General features: G+C 38.9%; 1 protein-coding gene across 2 annotated transcripts in view; it reads right to left on the reverse strand.

Moving 5' to 3' along the window:
* The window catches only part of LOC143032857 (bumetanide-sensitive sodium-(potassium)-chloride cotransporter-like), a 292,888-nt gene that overhangs the window by 71,994 nt on the left and 206,420 nt on the right, over positions 1–14,474 (reverse strand). For both annotated transcript variants that reach the window (XM_076198045.1, XM_076198052.1), the window contains exons 8-9: positions 5,897–6,036; positions 2,917–3,040 (exon numbers count right to left, since the gene is read on the reverse strand). In XM_076198045.1, coding sequence (XP_076054160.1) covers positions 2,917–3,040; positions 5,897–6,036 — 264 coding nt within the window. The remainder of the gene's footprint in view (positions 1–2,916; positions 3,041–5,896; positions 6,037–14,474) is intronic.

Below are 14,474 nucleotides of genomic sequence, written 5' to 3' on the forward strand. Positions count from 1 at the left end.
ATCACGTGGTGGTAAACTCTTCCACTGAGATTAATACAAGGTCTAATTATTTATTTAAGCATGCCTATTACATTAATTGAATTTATTTGCTTATGTTATTCATTGTGTTGAATTTAATTCATATGAATAATATTGTGGAGATCAGATTCTCAGTATATATCTACTGGATGCAAGTAATGGTGATTAAGATTTCATCCTACTTCACATGTGTAAGAATATGAGAATTACTTTGCATGTAATGAAGATATGATCAAATACATATATTTCTGTTCAATATATGAAAATAATTATATCTATCTTTGTCTAACCTCAATAGTGATGTTATATGTTAAAGATAATAACTGATGACAATAATTTCTATTCTTCACCCACCTTTAAGGGATGAGGCAGTATTTATAAGAGTAACTATTGTTCTCCCAGGTCCCTTACTAACTGATTATTTTAGGTTAGAGGTGCGGGTGTAACAGTGTGTATAAGAGAAAAGCAGAGAAATACTTAGTGATTACTATCCAAACAATGCATTTATCAAACCTACATAAAGGTACTTGTTTTCGTTTCCCAGTGCCTGTGAATTCCATGGTCATAAATTTGAAAATATGGTCAATAAAATTTATCTAACAGATATAAAGCTTACTGTTAGCGTCTAGACCTCCTAGAAGACGTAATCTACCACCAACGCATCATTGCCGCTCAAGCGACAGACCCCCTATGGAAAAGAATCATACACTATCTAAATTCAGGTGACACCACAAACACAGACGATTTTCCTCCCAACATAGACAACTACTCTCTCATAGACCAGGTTCTCTACCACACCACACTGCTCACAAACAAAAGCGAACCAAACCGCATGGTTACACAATTAGTAGTTCCCACAAATCTTGTTCCGGAAGTTCTCAAAATACTACATGATTCTCCATTAGCAGGACATTGCGGGAAGGACAAGTAAGTACCTCTCGCAAGCAAGGTTAAAGTACTTTTGGCCCACCATGCGTAAAGACATACACACATACATAGACGCATGCCACTCATGTATAACTCATAAAGGTCATATTTGCGATCAAGTACCAATACACAATTACCCAACACCTTCCAGACCCTTTGAAACCATTGCCATTGACTTACTCAAATTTCCAATCACTCTCAATGGAAACCAGTACCTTTTCGTATGCATCGACCATTTCTCTCGGTTCTGCATCCTCTCTCCCTTAGCGGACAAGACAGCAAAAAGTGTAGCTCAGACAATTATCAATAACATCATCTGCCCATACACCACACTGAAAACACTAATCTCAGACAACGGCACTGAATTCATTAACGACATTCTCACAAATATCTGCCAACAGTTCAACATTACAAAGTGTAACACCACACCATACCACCCCAGCTCAAATGGACTCGTTGAACGACAAAATCGGAAGATACTCAATATTCTCAGACACCTTGCCACAGACATACACGCATCTTGGGACGAACACATACCCATGATACAAGCCTGCATCAACAGCGCAATCAATAGATCAATCTCGGAATCACCCCATTTTGTTTTGTTCGGGTCTGATAAGAAAATGCCGTACGACCTACTCACTTCAGAAACCCCCCCTGTGTATGATTTCAATGATTTTGTCAAGGTAACTCTCAATAATTTCAACACTCTTTTCAAGAGAGTACATGAGTCACTGACTCTCTCAAAAGCAGATATGCTTAGGTTGAAGAACGCTCGCTCCAGAGATTGCAATGTTTCTGTAGGTGACATTATATACAACACCAACCACCAACCCACATCAAAACTTGCACCCAAATTCCATGGTCCATTCCGGGTCACTGACATACTTCCGCACAATAAGATCAAAACCCTCAACTTGCGTGAACTCACAGAGGCTATCCTACATTTAGATCATATAAAACTAGTTCCCAGAGGTCTCGACATGGATGACATTCCATCCCCGCCCATACTACAACCAACACGCACGACCGAGACTCTAGACACAAACACCTCTACCACTCCACCGATCCCTACACCTCGCTATAGCCTCAGAAATAGAATTGTATAAGTTTCTTTAGCCCCAACAAAAATCCAGGCATCTATTTCCAAAACCAATATTTATCATTCATGTTCATCTTATCATGCCATAACCAAGTATCTCCCTTCTATCTGTGCAGATCACCATTGCCACTCAGGGAAGGTCAACCCCTTCACCTAGGCACACCCCTCTTTCTTCTATCTCCTTAACAGTTCATGCACCAAGCTATGTGGATCTCAAATCTCAAGGTGTCGCGTGGACTGACACTGGTAGCGTATGCCGAGCAACTGTTAGCGTCTAGACCTCCTAGAAGACGTAATCTACCACCAAAATCTCCTAGATCTGCATCTACCACCTCTGCTTATTCTACCAGCACGCATAAGATGCATCGGGTGCATAGCAGGAGTAGACTGGTAGTCGACCTGACGTCTCCACGCACCTGGTCGTCCCGGGTCAGGTCGCTATTGTCCAGGACAGGACCTCACCGCCTCACCAACCCAAAGGTTTGCCACCAAGCCAAGCAATTACCATTTGATCCAAATTATATATTCCTACGGGATATGACCATCCTGTCCAACCTCGGACAACTGTAATTCATTGTATATATGTATATGCAAATTGTTAAAGTATTTAAAACCTATCCTGATCTCTAATATTTGCTAAAACAGCATCTTGTAAATAAATAATATCTCGTCGGCAACCTAGCCACGAGCCATGTATATAAACACCTCCTGTCACAAAATAAAGAAGAAGGAAGACCACAGAGAGACAGAGCTACGCTGCTCCGCCGCGTTTATCTTAAAGCCTCCGAAACACCGCTCAAACTACCACCACGTTACTATCACTCTGATCTGAAACCCAAACCATATGTTGAACAGACCATACAACATACCTTGAAGTTTTCCACTGGCATCTCTAACAACAACTGCTGCAATCATGATAGGGTAAATAATATAGGTGATTAGAGTTGTAAAAATTGCCAAGAGGGTACCCTTGGGAATAGCTGATCCTGGATCCTGGGGATCAGAAGAAAAATAATTAAACTAAAGAAGGGAATGTATTATTGAACACATATAATTTAAAAATAACATTATTAGAGCAGCAATCTTGGAAAATATGCACCACTTCATTTACTGACTAGAACATACCTATGCACATACTATACATGCCTATTAACCCCATACTGGAAGACGGACTGCATGATAATATACAGCCACTGCTTTAAGGACTGTTTCAAGGTGCCCCTACAAACTGGCATCATACATCATTTGTCTATGTTAGGGTAAAATTTCTACTCAAAGTGGAATCATGCTACTTTTTTATAACAACTGTCCATCATTTATGCTGTTCCCTTGTCCTTTACCACTCCTATTATTCTACCTCTTCCTGTGGTAGTGGTGGTGGAGAGAGAGCACCCCCGCTTGCTCAACACTGCTACATTCACATTAATCCCAAAACTCTCTAGACACTCATTTAAATCTATCCAAAAAGTCACCCTTTCCTCTTTATTTTTCTCACTACCATGTCCACATTTGGATGAGGAAATGATAAAAAAAAAAAAAGAATCAACTACACTAATAAGACCAAAACTCGAGTACGCAGCAACACTATGGACACCCAGTACCAAAAAGAATATAAAAAAATTAGAAAGAATACAAAGAGCAACTAAACTGGCACCAACTCTTTCCAAAATGACATATGAACAAAGACTGTCCAAATTGGAATTACCAACTCTGGAACTAAGAAGGGAAAGAGAAGACCTACTATCTATAGAATTATGAAAGAAATGGAAATCTCAGATAAGAATGATTTATTAAAGTGGGACAATGGAAAAACAAGAGGACATGAAAAGAAACTCAAAAAAGATAATTACAGAAGAGATCTGAGAAAAAAAAAAAAAAAAGACAAAGAAACAGTGTGTGCAAATACTATTCAAGATTTTAAGGAAAAACTTGATGTTAAGAGATACAAAGACGGGTTACCACAAGCATAGCTCCCTTCCCGTATAATACAACTAGGTAAATACAAAGACTGGCCGAACTAGAATTGCCGGCCCTGGAAGATACAAAGAAGATAATGAGGGGACCTACTAACCATCTACAGAATTATGAAAGGAAAAGAACACCATGATAGAAAGGAATTATTAAAGTGGGACAGAGGAAAAACAAGAGGACATGCAATGGAACTCAAAAAGGACAACTACAGCTTCCCAAACAGTGATAGATATATGGAACAAATTGGATGAAAGAAGAGTGTGTGCAAACACAATACATCTAAGAACAAACTTGATCTTGTGAGATACAAAAACGGGTCACCACGAGCATAGCTCCCCTTCCCATAAAATACAACTTGGTAAATACATGTGAAATGTTACACGAGTTTTTTTGCAGACCGTACTAAATTGTTGTGGAAAGTGAAAACCAAAATGGATTGTGAATCACTACAGAGACCTAAACAAGGTTTGGGAATGGAGTAAGAAGTGGGAAGTAGACTTCAACATTAAGAAATGTAGCATAATGGAGTTTGGTAAAAGTAAAAAAAAGAATATCAGGACAATATACAAGTGGAACAAAGGAAGTAAAGAAAGTGGGATCTGAAAAAGACTTAGGAGTAATTATCTCATGTGACCTGTCTCCTGTTAAACAAATAAACAAAATTGTTGGAGAATCCTACAACTTGCTAAGATCAATGAAGGTGGCTTTTACCTATTTATATGAAGAAATGGTTAAAAAATATATTAGTCACACTAATAAGGCCTAGATTGAGCTGCAACACTATGGTCACCCAGTACCAAAAAGAATATAAAGAAAATCTAAAGAATCCAGAGAGCAACCACAAAAATGGCCCTAACACTTTCAAACCTGTCATATGAAGAGAGACTGACTAAATTGAAATTACCAACTCTGGAACAAAGAAGAGAAAGAGGTGACCTACTCACCATCTACAGAATCATGAAAAGCACAGAAGTCCATGATAGACAGGACCTACTAAATTGGGACAAGAGAAACACAAGAGGACATGGAAAAAAAAAAAAAAGGATAGTTATAGAAGAGATCTGGAGAAAAAAAAAAATCAACACTGTGGTAGAAATTTAAGAGCAAACTAGACACTGCAAGATACAAAGATGGGGCACCATGACCACAGCTCCCCTTCCCAGAAGATACAACTAGGTAAATACATATTTTCCTATTTCATCACTTACCAGCAGATCCAAGAGACACTCCTCCCTCACCCCATTATCACTCCCAACACTCTCCCCACTACACTCCCAAACTCAAAATCACCCCTCCCTTTCATCTTAGTTTCACTTAATGCTAACACATCCATCTTCCTTCTCACAAATACTGTGTCAATATCTTCCCTTTTACATTCATCTGTACCACAGCCATGCACATTGATGACCCAATTTTTAGGGTTCTGTTTGGAGTTCTCTTTCCAAACCCCCGAATACCTTGACTTCACATAGGATGAAAATACAAAGAGCAAGATCCTTACTCCCATCACTCCATCCCACTTTGATGACTTTTAAAAGTTGCATGGGAATCTCAGTGACAGAATTCTTCTCTCTCCCCTACCACAGGGTATAAGAAGAGGTTGTCACACAAGTGTTAAAGGACAACTTTCAAGGGAGCAGCATAAAGTAAAGATAGTTGTAGTATAAGAGTAGCATAATTACTCTAGGAGTTGAGCTTTTACTCTAACATTGACCAATGATGTGTGGCTCTGGTTCATACGAGCACCCCAAAACATTCCTTAAATCATTGGATGTATGTTATTATGCAATCACTAGTGCATGATGACATGCAGTCAATACCCAATTATATATAATTTAAATACTTCATGATTTATTTATTCATTTCTTAATTTCTCACCTTAAGATCTCCCGAAAGGTTTGCACCAGCTACAATACCCGTAACAGCTGGGAAGAATACACCAAATACTCCAAAGAAGCTATATTCTATTCCGTCATCTTTTCGATAGTCTGAATACAGATTAGAATTGAGGGTTTCACCTGAAAGAAAAATAATCATTAATGGAGGTCAGTACACAATAATATAATAATCACACTACATAATTAATAAATTAAGTAACAAAATTGAAAACTGCACTCAATAGGCACTACTGTCATCATCATGGGATCAATGATGAGCACTTCCATGTGGTAGTCCAAAAGACAGACAGGGGCCAATGATGGGTACCAACATGTGTTGGTCCTACAAGAAGGGCAGTAATTTACCCATTTTCAAAACCTGACAACCCCCCCCCCCCTCATCTCCATTTGGAGGTGAAGCCATGAGGGGCTGAAACTCTTTCTCCAGTCTGGGCCCAAATCTATAAACTTCAACTGTATTTCTTTCACTTTTTCATACACAAAGAGCTGACAACTAGCAACTGCTCTCTTCTCCCTATAACTTTAAGCCAGTGAAAGAGAAACAGTCCAACAATGATGAGGCACACATGACAGTTCAAAGTTTCTTCCCGGAAAGATCTGTGGGAGGTTCCAATGACTGTTGCCAGCCATTATGGGGCTGCAGGTTTTCCAGTTAGAAAAACTCAATGCAATGAGTGAGTGATTAACTGAGTGGCAAAACTGGACATCCAAATGCATCATCTCTCTGCTGCCTGTCTTCAAATCCCATCAACACCCTTACCTACCACACAGTTTCTGGACCAGGCCCTAGATTTCTATCAACTTCAACTATCCTCCATTAGTTCAAAGAGCTAACATGAATTTACAGTTCACCTCTTCCAACATACCAGTGATACAGAAACAGACCCACACTAATACAACATAGATTTGTACAGACAAGTATGAGAGGACAGGGTAAAGGAAATACCTTTATTATGAGGATAATTATCCTCATCCATCTGGGGTATTGGCTGCATGTTGTTGTGGCAGAGTAGCATGCAGTTGATACTTTAGGGTCTATATGGGGTGCCCCTATGGACCAGAGCCACACATCATTTTGTCTGTGATAGAGGAGGACTCTGCTCACAGAGAAATTATGAAACTTTTATTATACTGCTACTGTCCCTCCGTTATGCTGTTCCCCAACCCCCTGTTGCTGTCTTGTACCATTTCTCTGAATTTCATTTCCTTGTTTTGCCTACCCTGTGGTGGGGGGGAAAAGAATGCTGCCACCAAGTATTCCCACTTGGATTGTAAGAGGCAAGAAAAATGGGATGGGGATTGGGACCAGGCATCCTTCTCCCTGTAGCCCCACAGGGGGCATTCCTAAAAAAAAGTAGACATAAGAGGGTCTAGGAGTTTTCCTACCAGCACCCTAAGGTTTGGGTCTATTACAGGCTCTACTACTCTTGTAAAAACTTTTGACTTCTCTTAAAAGCTTTCCCCCTATCCCATATATCTGCAATACCGCCTACAGTGCCTTCATGTCTACCCTGTCATAGGCCTTTTCTAAATCGATAAAGGTCTAAAAAACATCCTTACCTTTTCCTAAAGCTTTCTCACATATCTGTCTTACCACAAAAATCTGATCCACGCAACCCCTTCCTGTCCTAAAGCCACACTGTTCCTCACCAATTACTTTCTCTGTTCCTCTCCTTATGCTTCCAATCAAAACCCTCCCATAAGCCTTCCCAACTACACTCAAAAAACTGATCCCTTTGAAGCTACTACACTCACCTCTGTCCCTTTTTCCTTTGTAAAGTGGAACTATACAGGCACTTCTCCAGTCCTCTGGTACTCTACCCTCTTTTAGACAAACATTACACAACCTCACCAGCCAGTCCCCCATCCACTATGTATTCCATTAATGCCCGATCTACCACCCTTCCATCCACCACTCTCTCCCATGTGTACTTATGCTTGACTTTCTTCCCAAACATTGTATTTGCTATCATCAACTCTCTACACATCTCCACCATCAACTCTTCACTATGATTTTTTCCTGGAACTCCACACTTCCCTACCACTCCGTCTACTGGTTCATTTCCTACCCTAGCATTAAGATCTCCCATTACCACTACATGGACATTTCTCCCTAAACCCTTTATGCACTCATTTAAATCCATCCAAAAAGCCTCCCTTTCCTCTACACTCTTCTCACTACCAGGCCCATATGCACTTACAAAAACCCACATCTCCCTTCCCAGTTTCACTTTCATCCACATTAACCTTGAAGGAACCTCCTTCCACTTCACCGCACATTTACCTATCTCTTCACTTAATAGTACAAACTTTGTCCTCTCTTCACTCATGACACCCTACCAACTACACTTTCAAACTCAAACTCACCCCTCCCTCTCAACTTAGTTTCACACAATGCCAATATATCCATCTTTTTTCTCACAAATATACTGCCTATCTATTCCCTTTTACTCTCATCAGTACCACATCCATGCACATTAAGAGACTCAAACATTAGGGTTCTGGTTGGAAAACTCCTCCCAGACTATCTTATGCCTTTGCATTTTTTAGGAATGTCCCCTTTGGGACAACAGAGAGTAGGATGCCTAGTTCTATCCCAGTCCCACTTTTGTCATCTTTTATAACTCAAGTAGGAACACTCTGTGGCAATATTCTCCTCTCTCACTACAGGGTTCGGCAAAAAAAGGAAATGAACATTTAGAGAAGTGGTACAGGACAGTATTAAGAGTGTGGGACAGCATCACATAGGGACAGTCACAGTTTAATAAAATATCTATGGGTACCATAAATGTTCTTTCTGGTATAGTATTTTTATTGTAACCTTCCAACAATTGTTGTGCGATGTTTGTTAATGGTGGGATGGTAGAGTGGCCTTAACTGAATCCAGATTGGTTGGGGTATGTAATTCTAGTCTGTTTCTTGCTGCTGCTAGTCTTTCCATTAGTTTGGATATTGTGGATAGTAGTGAGGCTGGTCTGTATGATACACAGTGTTTAGGGGGTTTGTTTAGTTTCAAAACAGGGATTATATGAAATCTTTTCCGCATGTTTAGGATTTTGTTGTCTAACCAGTAGTTAATAGGTGAAAACCCTAACCACTATACACCCTTCACACTATGTCACAAACACTAACAACAGAATAAAAAAAAATAATAATAAAAATAAAAACAGCAGCATGTTACACAAACATCTTTAACTACACAAAAAATCCACACTTAAGCACATCTACACTCAAATTATTGGACAAGCCCTTCAAGAAAGACTCCCAAACTCAATACTCCAATAACAAACCCCCAGATATAAGTCCTACAGAGAAAACCCTTCCACACCAGACAAGAGATAAGAAACAAAGCAAATGGCAAACATACATCAAACTAAGAAACGAATATGTAAAAATACGCAGAGATGAAAAGAGAAATTATGAAAAAAAGATAATAGACAAATGTAAAGAAGAACCCAAACTATTTTACAAATATGTAAATGGAAAACTGAAAAACAAACAAGAAATAGAAAAACTGTGCCAAGATAAAAAGGAATTTACAGACGAACTGGAAATGGCTGAAATAATGAACAACCACTTCAGATCAGGATTCACAATAGAAAACTCGCCTAACAGTGAAGTTAGAGAGAGACAATTATCCCCAGCAATGAAAGAAATAAACGTAACACAAAAAGAAATCAGTGATCAAATTAAAACCCTGGATGTCAGAAAATCACATAGCCCAGACGGAATAGCAAACTGGATACTGAAAGAATGCATGGAAGAATTAACTGACAAAATATATGATATAATTAAATCATCACTTAAAGAAGGAAAAGTACCATTGGACTGGAAAAAAGCAAACATTGTACCAATTTATAAGGGAGGTGATAAGGAAGATCCATCTAACTACAGACCAGTCTCACTAACAAGCACAATAGCAAAAATTTGTGAAAGAGTGATCAAAAACAGATGGGTTAAATACCTGGAAGAAAAATCTATACTGAACCCAAATCAGTTTGGATTTAGACAAGGGAGATCCTGTACAACAAATCTGATCTGCTTTTACTCAAGATTAGTAGACATAATACAAGAAAGAGATGGATGGGCAGACTGTACTTTTCTGGACCTGCAAAAGGCATTTGATAAGGTACCTCATAGGAAACTAATAAATAAGATAGAGTCAAAAGGTGGTATCAGAGGAAAATTATTGGAATGGATGAAAGACTTCCTGATTGGGAGGAAAATGAGAATTGTAATTAGAGAAAAATTCTCCAACTGGGAAGAAGTAAAAAGCAGTGTCCTGCAAGGATCAGTACTGGCCACGATCATGTTCTCTGTATACATTAATGACATGAATGAAGGCATGGAGTGCTACATAATTTTTTTTGCAGATGATGCAAAATTACTTAAGAAGGTAAAAACGGAAGAGGACTGCAACTCATTGCAACAAGATTTGGACACAATATGGAATTGGACTCAAAAGTGGGAAGTGAAATTCAATATTAAGAAATGCAGTATAATGGAATTTGGGAGGAGTAGAAACAGAATATCAAAAGATTACAGAATTGGGGAAGAAAAAAAAAAAAAAAACTATGAAAAAGATCTTGGAGTGATGATTGGAAAGGACATGAAACCAGATAAGCATATAAATAAGATGTTCGGAGAAACCTACAACTTATTGAGAGCAATCAAAGTGGCATTTACTTATATGGACGAAGAAATGATAAGGAAAATACTAACTACACTAATAAGACCAAAACTTGAGTACGCAGCATCACTTTGGACACCCACTACCAAAAAGAATATTAAGAAACTAGAAAGATTACAAAGAGCGACAACCAAACTAGCACCGACACTCGCCGAACTAACATATGAGCAAAGACTATCCAAATTGAACTCACCAACTCTGGAATAAAGAAGAGAAAAAGGAGATTTGCTATCTACAGAATCATGAAAGGAATGGAAGTTTTAGACAGGAACGACCTATTAGTGTGAGAAAACGGTAAAACAAGAGGACACGGAAAAAATTTGATAAAGGATAGTTATAGAAAAAACTTGAAAAGGAACAGTTTCCCACACAGAGCGATAAATACATGGAACAAATTAGACAACAAAACAGTATGTGCTAACACTATACAAGATTTTAAGATAAAACTTGATGCGGAGAGATACAAAGACGGGTCACCACGAGCATAGCTCCCCTCCCTTATATTACAACTAGGTAAATACAATGGTATGCCTGTATTCAGGACACCATCCAGCATTATGGGAGTGCCAACACAGAATAGGGATGGCAACAGATTTAAACTGCCCCAAATGGTACCAACACACAGAAGACACAAAACACCTTAATCTATATTGTCCTACACTAAAAATCACAAGACAACAACCCAGTATATTATCCCAAGTGACTTATGGTCCTGCTCTTATGGATGTTTGGGCAAGGTATTTCAGATGGATATTTGAGATCCTGTCTGGGCCTCCAGCTTGGAACTTTTCTGTTTCGTTTTGTGGCTCTTTCTATATATTTAATGGTGAACGGGAGGGAGGGAGGGGGTCAGCTTCAGTGTCTGGTTTGATTTTCTATATTTCTGTAATTATATTCTTATTTTCTAGTGTTGTGGAGTTGAAGCTTGTTATGGAGAAATGCTCATTGATGTTGCCCTACAATTTTGGTCATGATATTTTCCCCTCAGTTGTACCATCTTTTTCATAAGTGGGGTGGGTAGGATTTAATTTCAAGCTTTTGATGGTTTTTACAGCTCTCCACATTTTGTCATTATCAGATTTCTGACTATTTCGTTGGTTAGTTCTTCTCATTTTCTTCCCGTTTTTGTTTGTTACTTTTGTGATGTTTTCATTTAACTGTTGTAGTTGTTTTTTTCTTGTTCTGTTAGTTTGGGTTTCATAAGAATACACTAGGCAGCTCCGTATCCATCACCACCTGTCATCCCCATCCATAAAGTTGTCTAATCATTTTTTAAAACAACTGATAGTTTCAGCACTTACTACATGGTTACTAAGTTTATTCTATTCATCGACCACCCTATTAGTAAACCAATTCTTGCCTATTTCCTTCTTAAATCTAAATTTGTCCAGTTTATACCCATTACTGCGAGTCCTGCCCTGTTGTTTTATTATGATGACCTTGTTTGCATCACCCTTGTTAAAGCCTTTGATCCACTTGAACACTTCTATTAGATCACCCCACACTCTGCGTCTTTCCAGAGAGTGTAAGTCTAGGTGCCTAAGCCTCTCTTCGTAAGGCAAATTTCCGAGTCCATGTATCATTTTGGTCATTCTCCTCTGTACTGATTCTAGTGAATTTATGTCCATTCTGTAGGACAGAGACCAAAACTGTACCGCATAGTCAAGGATGGGTCTAACTATTGCTAGATTCATTACCGTCCTAGCAATGAAACCTAATGCTCTGTTAGCTTTATTTCAGGCGCTAATGCACTGCTTCCTTTCTTTATCTAGTTATAGTTGAGAATTTTCCTGTACCCTCTGAGAATGTGTTTCTTGCTCACTTTCTTGATGGTAGGTACTATTTTTCTCAATGCTTTATCCAGCAATGGGTACTAGTCTATTTCAAAGTATTCTCTTTCTCAAAATTTTGCCACTTTGCTGTAAGATCTTTTGTATGTGGGGTGTATGTTCTCTTCCAGTTCTATGGTAATCTTTATTGGGAAGTGATTGGATGGAAGATTTAGTATGGTTCCCATGTTGTTTGTATTTGAAAGAAGGGTAAACACATTGTTATGCCAGGGTATATTGGTTGTTGATTGTGTCAGAGAGGTTATCTAACGGGGTTGTTGATGGAGTTAATTATGTTTGGGTTGGGTAGTTGTTCAAGTATTTGTCCTCTTTGGTCAGATGTTTGTATGTCAAGCCTGACTGGATGATTTGCATTTTTATCACCTACAAGTATGTGGCTTGTTAATAGGTGGTTGGAGTTGAGGGATAAGTCTTATGGGGTTGGTGTAGTTGGCAGGATGTTTAGGTTTGTGATAGTATAGATTGTTTTCTTTATTTGTGTTTGGATAGTGATTATTTCGGATGCTGGGTCTGTGAGTGTTTGTCTGGTATCTCTTATTTTGTTGGAGAAGGGTATGCTGTTGTGTAACAGTACTGTGAGGCCACCCATGTATCTTGTTTTGGTTTGTTTTTTGTTATGTAATTGGATTTAGTTTTATATCTTGAATTAATGCTACATGAATGTAGCACTGCATAAGAAGTGAAGCAGCTGTTGCCATTTGTTAGTGAGTCCATTTATGTTTATCTGTAGTAAGTTTAGGGTGCATTTACCTACGTAATTGTATTTACATAATTGTGGTATACAGGAAAAGGAGTAATGCTCATTGGGTCCCATCTCCTATTGAGATGTTTGTGGATGAAAATGTTGCCATGTGTTGGTTGCAGCTCCAGTTCTTTGCATATTGGTTTGTTTTGCCAAGTGTTGTATATTTTAGGTGAAACCAATAGTGGCATGTGTTGCATAGTTTATGGTAGAGTAGGTGCCAGGGTATTGACTTCCTTATGTGGAAGAAAAGAAAGAAAAATAAATATATATGTATGTGTATATATATAGATATTGTGGCAAAATTGCATGTATGAATGTTGCATAGTGTGCCTGGATGGTTGGTATGCGTGTAAGTGATGCGTGATGTCGGAGAGTCGAAGCATAAGCAAGGGGGTATGTAGCGAGGGTATGGTGGGGGGACGCCAGGGGGGGTCCCGGCGTCGCCTGCCATACCCCGAATAGCAGAGAGTAAGCCTAGCATTGGTGTTGAACACACGTGTAAAATCCTCATGTTCGCTAAGCAGAATAAACAAGAGAAGACTGAACTCCTGCCTTTCCCTGATCCGGACAATTGTAGGCGTGAACTTGTCTTTAACTCGTGATTCCATGATCACGGCCCATGTGCAATAGAAAAAGGTGAGTTAATGTACATGCGAATACGTAACAATATATATAGTTGGGTGTTGTGTTGAGATGAGTGATTCAAGCAACTGAATGCAACTAAAGTTCTACATAGACAAAGACTACTAAAACATCTATGACCTTCCACCAACACCATACAACACATTCATATCTCAAAACAAACACTCCAAGATTGACCATCAAACTCTGTTACTCCACCAAATTCCTCAAGGTATTAGACCTACAAGTAAATCCTTACCAAAATAAGCAAGAACCATATTAGCACATCTAAATTCATGCCATCATACAGCTTTAAAACAAGACCAACACAGAATAGGCCTAGCCACATATACATATTGCCCCAAATGTAATCACTACACAGGACAATGAACACTTCATCTTACATTGCATTTCTCTAACCTTTCCCAGACACCAGCAATAATATCTCCTCTATGAGTGGTTTGTGGGCCAATCCAGTGGCTGTTACTCATTACCTGTGAGCCATGGGTCTCCTGCAAGAGAGACCTGAGACAATGGAATGACTGATTGATGGCCTGATGACTGTCAAATCTTATATTTCTAAGACTGGGTTGGTAATACCCCAGACCCTAATCTCAGAGAAAGTCTATGGGTACTGGTTAAAAGGCACTTG

Source organism: Oratosquilla oratoria, chromosome 1 (assembly GCF_046742065.1).
Source record: "Oratosquilla oratoria isolate Oo_2021 chromosome 1, ASM4674206v1, whole genome shotgun sequence".
Taxonomy (NCBI): domain Eukaryota; kingdom Metazoa; phylum Arthropoda; class Malacostraca; order Stomatopoda; family Squillidae; genus Oratosquilla; species Oratosquilla oratoria.